General features: G+C 37.8%; 1 protein-coding gene across 1 annotated transcript; it reads right to left on the reverse strand.

The window, feature by feature from the left end:
* Positions 1-361: 361 nt before the first annotated feature.
* LOC147866645 (ABC transporter G family member 1-like) lies at positions 362-6,658 on the reverse strand. The gene is made up of 11 exons (XM_087317097.1): positions 6,179-6,658; positions 5,157-5,236; positions 4,399-4,688; positions 3,164-3,335; positions 2,746-2,832; positions 2,283-2,414; positions 1,956-2,150; positions 1,768-1,854; positions 1,254-1,526; positions 1,000-1,107; positions 362-840 (listed from the first exon to the last, which is right to left on the reverse strand). The coding sequence occupies exons 1-11, from the start codon at positions 6,618-6,620 to the stop codon at positions 565-567; spliced, it is 2,142 nt and encodes a 713-aa protein (XP_087173223.1). The 5' UTR covers positions 6,621-6,658; the 3' UTR covers positions 362-564.
* Positions 6,659-7,067: the final 409 nt, after the last annotated feature.

The following is a 7,067-nucleotide window of genomic DNA, read 5'->3' on the forward strand; positions in this document are numbered from 1 at the left end:
TCAATACACATCAGATTTGATGCCAAAAATAAAAATAAGTATACAAGTTGCCACACTTTCCACAACCCCGAGGTTCAAAAAGAGTGTCACTTTACCTTCTCAACTATTGCTTTACCTTTTCTTTCAACAACCCTAACGGAGAAATAATCAAATGTTCAATATAATTGTAATGATAGGGTTTGAAAGGGACATCCTAACCCAATGCCCAATTCTAATTAATGAGTATGATGGGTTTCAACATTGCGCCACAAAAGATAGCAGAAACAACAAATCATGCACCATTTTTGGATACGACAGCATAGGAATTTGCAAAAAATCTACGGGTAGCGTTATCATGCCAAGAGACACTACCAAAGTATCATTAGAACAAAACAGAAAGTGTTGCCCATGTTATTGAAATGTATGTGTATATACATCACAAATCAATATGTCATCGCAAAAAATAATTCATTCTTGGCCTAGTCCTCAAGGTGGACCCCATGGAAAACTAATACTTTTACATAGTTCAAATGATGATAATGTGTTCTATTTATCGACGGCAACTAGCAAATGAAAATCATGTAATCATGTATTCTTATCGCCATCATCAATCACTTTAGGAGCCTTGTTTCCGGATAGCATGTCTTTAATGATAGGGGATAGCTTCTCTTTTAGCTTAATGAGACCAAAGAAAAGAACTCGGTATAATATCGCCATTCCGACAAGAATTAAGAGATCCACCCACTTTGAGAGACTGTTTACTTGGAACGTGTCCTTCAAGATTGACTCCCCAGTTATTCTAGGAGCCCCAGCTACACTATTCTCGAATGTGAGACCCGCGAAATCATTCTTATAGAAACCCTGAGAAAGTGATGAAAACACCAGCCCAAATATGCACTTAGTTTGATGCACAAAAAAAAAATTTGACTTATTTTAATCCCAACAACTCTAAACAAGATGTTTTAACTCAACAAATTTATATAAACACGTTTGTCCATTATAAGCTTTATTGTGCAGTACCTCATTAGCATATGAGTGGAAAGCCATGTATGACATTGGATATCTCCAAAAGGGCTTCGGAATATCGTTTGGCAAACGGAAAAATCCACCAGTTAACATAAAGACACCCTATATAAAAGTAAAGAATTGATGTGAGAATGACTTCAATGATTGCGTAAAAAGTCTGGAGTTTTTGGTCATAAACACAACTTTCTTTAGGAATGATTTTTTTTTAACACCTTGAATTGAATGGCATTGATCTATGTCACATGTACCTGAATTCCTGCACCTGTGATGATGCCCAAAAGGAAGTCGGGAACAATGCTTGCGACCATCATCATAAGGCTTTCGACAACAAGCATGCAACTATAGAGTGTGAGGACAAAGTATGCAAAATGGTCAAATCCAGGATGAAGATCCACCAAGAAGTATGCAATGGCCCCAGGTAATGCCGATATGAGAAACAAGAAGGGAGCTGAGGAAAGAGTATTCGCAACCACAAAGGAAGCCACCCCATAATGCCCATTCAATCTCTCCCTCTGAAAAACCTACATAATGTACAAAAAACATTGGTAATATCAATGTTTAAACCCTGTTGATACAATATATGTATGCGTGTGTGTGTGTGTGTGTGTGTGTAAGTATGTACAAATATATATATATGCATACAAACATATATGTACATATGTACATATATATAATGCACATAGGTACATACGAGTGTATTACATATGAACATACATATGTACATACATTCATATGTATGCCAAACCATGCTCCGTATTATACCTTCATATCTTCGACAAATGCTGGGAAGCCTCCAATTGCCATGAAAGTTAGAAAGGCCGCTACAAACATAAGCATTGCACCTCGAGCCTAAAAATAGCAACGATATGATATTCATGCATGTTTGTGTTGTATTAATATCTTCTAGGCTAGTTCAATCATATTAACCAAACATCAGTCAATAACCACACCTGTATGGCAGTGAAGCTCGTGCCCACTTTATAATATATAGTGCCCACACAAATACATAGTGCCACATATATCGCTAACCGGAGCCAATAGTATCCGAGGTCTCGATACATGTTTTTGAATGACCTTATGGTGAGAACCTTAACTTGGGTGAAGAAGTTTGCTCGGTCAGGTGCACGTTGTAATACAGGCCCATCCTATGAACATCATCCATTCACACAAACAACAACATCAATTCACAAAGTCTGTATCGTAAGAGTTAATACATAGTCAACAGTGATGAATCTTCTCAAAAAATTAAATATGCTTCATTTTGTCGAGCTTTATACCCGTTTTGAGAGTACGGCGACATGATTCATGACACCCGCAGCCATATTCGAGTCCATGTAGGATTGAGCTAGCATGTTAATAACTTCTTCGGTTTTTAGCTTAGCTTGTATTCCTGCTTCAATGTCCCTTGACTACAATGGGACACCCAAATGTAAGTGAAACCACAAAAGAAAGGGATTTTACAGTACATGGATCTTAAGACTACAAAAATTCAAAAAAGAGGACTTATAAATTTATTTATCTATTTATATTTATATTTATGTTTATGTTTATATTCACACATAGTTTGCCCATCATGTATTCACACACATATATACACAGAACACACAAATATTACATGTAAAGTTATGGGGTGGTTTTAACTGATGGCTTTACCCTCGCATTAATATTTTAGGATGATGAGAATTGAATTAACATGTTCTTTTTATCCCAGTAAGTACCAAACAGCACTGAGAGTCTTACTTGTTCAAAGTCCTTGTTGATTGTCCGAAGATAGTGATCCGATGGATTCCTCAAGGCCGGGCAAGGGAAACCATTGATAGAAAAGAACTAGTGGACACAAAAGAAAGAAAACAGAGAAACAAACAAATCAATTCCACATAAGTTTACATAGGAAAACAAATTCAATTCCTTAAGTTTACATAGGAAAAGAGCTCTCTTAATGACACATAGAGATAGAAAATAAACAATTTTAACGACATACATAGGTAGAATCCAAGCAATTTTAATGGCATACATAGGTAGAACCCAATCATTTTTATAATGGCATACATAGGTAGAATTTGAACTCCTTTCACTACATGACACAGATTTAAAATCCAAGCTCTTAACAGTGGCATATGTAGAGTCAGATTAATCTTAGATACTATTAATGTTTTACCTCTTGAGCTTGGGAGGCAGGACCAAAATAGATGGTTTTGCCATTGGAGAGGAGGTAGAGGTAATCAAAGAGCTCAAACACATCACTGCTAGGTTGATGGATTGAAGCTATAACTGTCCTGCCATCAAGGGCTAAATGTTTCAACCGGTTCACCACATGGAATGCTGCTGCACTGCGAAACCAAAAAACAAAAAATAAAAAGGACAGGGATCAAACAAAAGAGGTTAATGGTGTAACAGTGTCAAAACAGATTTTTGTACAGAAACTTTTTTGGGGGAGGTTTTCATGGCAATGCCATCAAGATGACGTTTCTCTTGGACCTATCTGAATGTACACGTCCATGGCAACAAAAAGAAAGAGAATCAAGCATACAGTAGGAGGTAGTAATATACGGCAGAGAGAAAAAAAGAATCATGGAAATCACTCGGACTTTTTAGGACAGGTTAAAATAAATAAATAAATAAGGAGGAATGTGTAGGGACAGGAGAGACTAATCTGCGTTTGTTATGCGAAGGTAATCGATGCAGAGAAAAAAATAAATTTAATGAAAATCGTGGCAGAGGAATCAAAGGCGACAGGAGAGATTAATCTGCGTTTGTTATGCGATGGTAATCGATGCAGAGAAAAAAAAAAGTAATGAAAATCGTGGCAGAGGAATCTCAGGCGACAGGAGAGATTAATATGCGTTTGTTATGCGAAGGTAATCGATGCAGAGAAAAAAACATATTAATGAAATCGTGGCAGAGGAATCTCAGGCGACAGGAGAGATTAATATGCGTTTGTTATGCGAAGGTAATCGATGCAGAGAAAAAAACATATTAATGAAATCGTGGCAGAGGAATCTCAGGCGACAGGAGAGATTAATCTGCGTTTGTTATGCGAAGGTAATCGATGCAGAGAAGAAGAAGAAGAAGAAAAAAATCATGAAAATCGTAGCAGAGGAATCTCAGGCTTTGTTTTAGGACAGGTAAAAAAAAAACAGAAATGGAGGAATGTGTAGGGAGGGACAGGAGAGATGAATCTGCAGGAGAGATTAATCTGCAGGATATGAATGGAAGGTAATGTAAATCAAAAAAATAAAAAAACAGAAATGGAGGAATGTGTAGGGAGGGACAGGAGAGATTAATCTGCGGTTTGTCAATGGAGATTAATCTGCGTTTGTTAATGGAAGGTAATGTAAATCAATCGGTGCTTTCGCGGTTTCTGTTGTTGAGAGGAGGATTTTTTTCTGTTACCTGTCAAGACCGCTGGTGGGCTCGTCGAGGAAGAGAAGGCGAGGGTGAGTGAGGATCTCGAGAGCGATACTAACTCTTCGCTTCTCGCCGCCACTGAGACCTCGAGCTCTCCATCCTCCGATCTGCGTATTCACAGAATCCTGCAGACCCATGTCTCGGATCGTCGTCTCCGCCCTCTCTCTCTTCTCCCTGCTCGACATTGTGCTGGGGAGCTGTAGCTGTGCAGAGTAATGGACGGCCTCTCGCACTGTCAGCGTCGCCATTAGCACATCATCTTGGGTCACGTACGCCTGCGTTGTTGGATGATGACATTTATATATATATATATATAAATTTAAACACTTTGATACAGATTTGATTTCATGGTTTATGCAATCAGGTTTTACATATATTCGACATAGATTTTTAGGGTTTATATTCCAGTATACTAGGATTGTTTGATTTCATGGTTTATGCAATCAGGTTTTACATATATTCGACATAGATTTTTAGGGTTTATATTCCAGTATACTAGGATTGTTTGATTTCATGGTTTATGCAATCAGGTTTTACATATATTCGACATAGATTTTTAGGGTTTATATGGATTTTTAGGGTTTATATTCCAGTATACTAGGATTTTTAGGGTTTATATGGATTTTTAGGGTTTATATTCCAGTATACTAGGATTGTTTTAGGGTTTTACAAATATCCATTATAAGGCCTTGTTTGGGTTCTCACAAGACTTGCGATGTTTGGATTTGTAGAGAGTAGCTTACTGAATTCCCATATGTTAGGGTTTGCTTGATGCCATTCACAAGAATTTCTCCTGTTTGCCTTACTTTCGAAGACAGCCTCCCTGAAGAAGAAGATGATGAAGATGAAGAAGACGTATAGGAAGAAAAGAAAGAAAAAAGATTTTAATTAAAACTAAAAGAACAAACATAACAAAATGATTCAGACTAAATTGAGCCCCAGAGGAGGAGAGATTCATTAAAACTTTGAATAAACGGTGATTACTAACTAATTTTGACGGTGGAAAAGCTTAAAACACTCACTGCGATCATAAAAACCAGAAAACCCTCCAAGAAAAAGAAGAAAAAATGGGTGCCCATGTTCACTGTAGAAAACTAATTCACGTGATTAAAATGCAAAATGTTCATGATTTACGAAACAGCGATATGTATATATATACATGTCTGTACGTATGCATATCAGTAAAGAAGCTTTCAGCGATTTGTGGGTAATCACAATGTTAACAGTAGAAAATTAGCCGTGAAGGATCATAATACAAAAGCTCAAGAAATTCACTTTGTTTTAAAAAAACTGGAAAAACTGAAAAGAAGAAGACGAAGAAGAAAGAATGGATGCCCCATATTCATCATTGGAACTAATTCGCGCGATTGAATGCCAAAGGTTCGTGATTGATTCATGAAGAAACATGGATATATATACATATGCACCGGAGAGTGTGAAGAAATCCATTAAAGCTTGGAGAAAAAACTAATTTTCAAACAGACAGTGGTTATTCACTAATTTTCAAACAGAAAAAACTAGAAGTGAAGGATCAGAAATCAAAAGCTTCAAAACTTTCGCCGTGTTCACAAAAAAAGACCTAATTGTTCACAAAAAAGAAAAAGAAAAACCTAATTCACCAGGACTGATTCACCCAAACAAGCAGAAGAGAGAATAGAATGGGCGGGTGCTCATGTTTTCACGATTGAGACTTAACTCAGAAGACGGAATGCAAAAGGTTAGTGATTCACGAAGAAAATGCAGGCGGGTGTGAATGTATATATACCGGAGAGGGTGTCAAGAAGGGTGGATTTGCCAGAGCCGGAAGGACCCATGATGGCCATGATATGGCCAGGCTCTGCATATCCGTTCAAGCCATGGAGAAGGTGTCTCTTGACCACACGCCCGCCATTGGCACCGGGAGAAGCTCCGGTAGAACCTGAAGCAGACTGGACGGTGACCCACAGATCCTTCCAGGACAGAGTCACCATGGCCGCAGCAGAAGCTTGGGATTGAGACTGAAATTGGGACTCTGTGTTTTGGTGGCCATCTATGTTTAGCTTTCCGCCGCCCATTTGATCCGCCATGGCTAGAGCTGTTAGTTCAATGGGCTGCGAATTATAGGTCAAATTGCTGCGGCCGTTTGTGGTGCCACTGCTGTTATTGTCTGCGTGTTGATGGAGGAGGAGAGGCGCAGGTGAGTTTGTGGGTGATTGAGAAAATTGCATGTTTTTTTGCCAGTTTTGGTTGATCAAAAAATTCGAAGGAATCGAAGAAACAGTGGAGGGATGAATGGAATTAATCAGAAAGATTAATAATAATGGATGGACTAAGATGAAATCAATGGATGGATTAAGGAGATTAATAATAATGGATGGATTAAGGAGATTAATGATAATGGATGGATTAAGAAGATTAATAATAATGGATGGATGAGCGATGTATGGATTAAGAAGAAAATTAATGGCTACGAATAGATCAAGAGGGAATTTAATGAATGAATTGGATGAATGAGTCAAGAAGAAATTTATGACTAAATGAATGGGTGAATTAAGCAGGGAAGAAGAAAAAGTGCTAGAAATGAATTATCTGTGTCTGTGGACTCTAGACCATAGACAGAGAGTGAATGTGTTTAGGGTTAGGTTTTTATAAGTTTAGGGTTATGCATGTCATGA

Source organism: Azolla caroliniana, unplaced genomic scaffold, assembly GCF_043228905.1.
Source record: "Azolla caroliniana isolate FFs.n. ecotype wild unplaced genomic scaffold, voAzoCaro1.0.p SCAF_3, whole genome shotgun sequence".
NCBI classification, from domain to species: domain Eukaryota; kingdom Viridiplantae; phylum Streptophyta; class Polypodiopsida; order Salviniales; family Salviniaceae; genus Azolla; species Azolla caroliniana.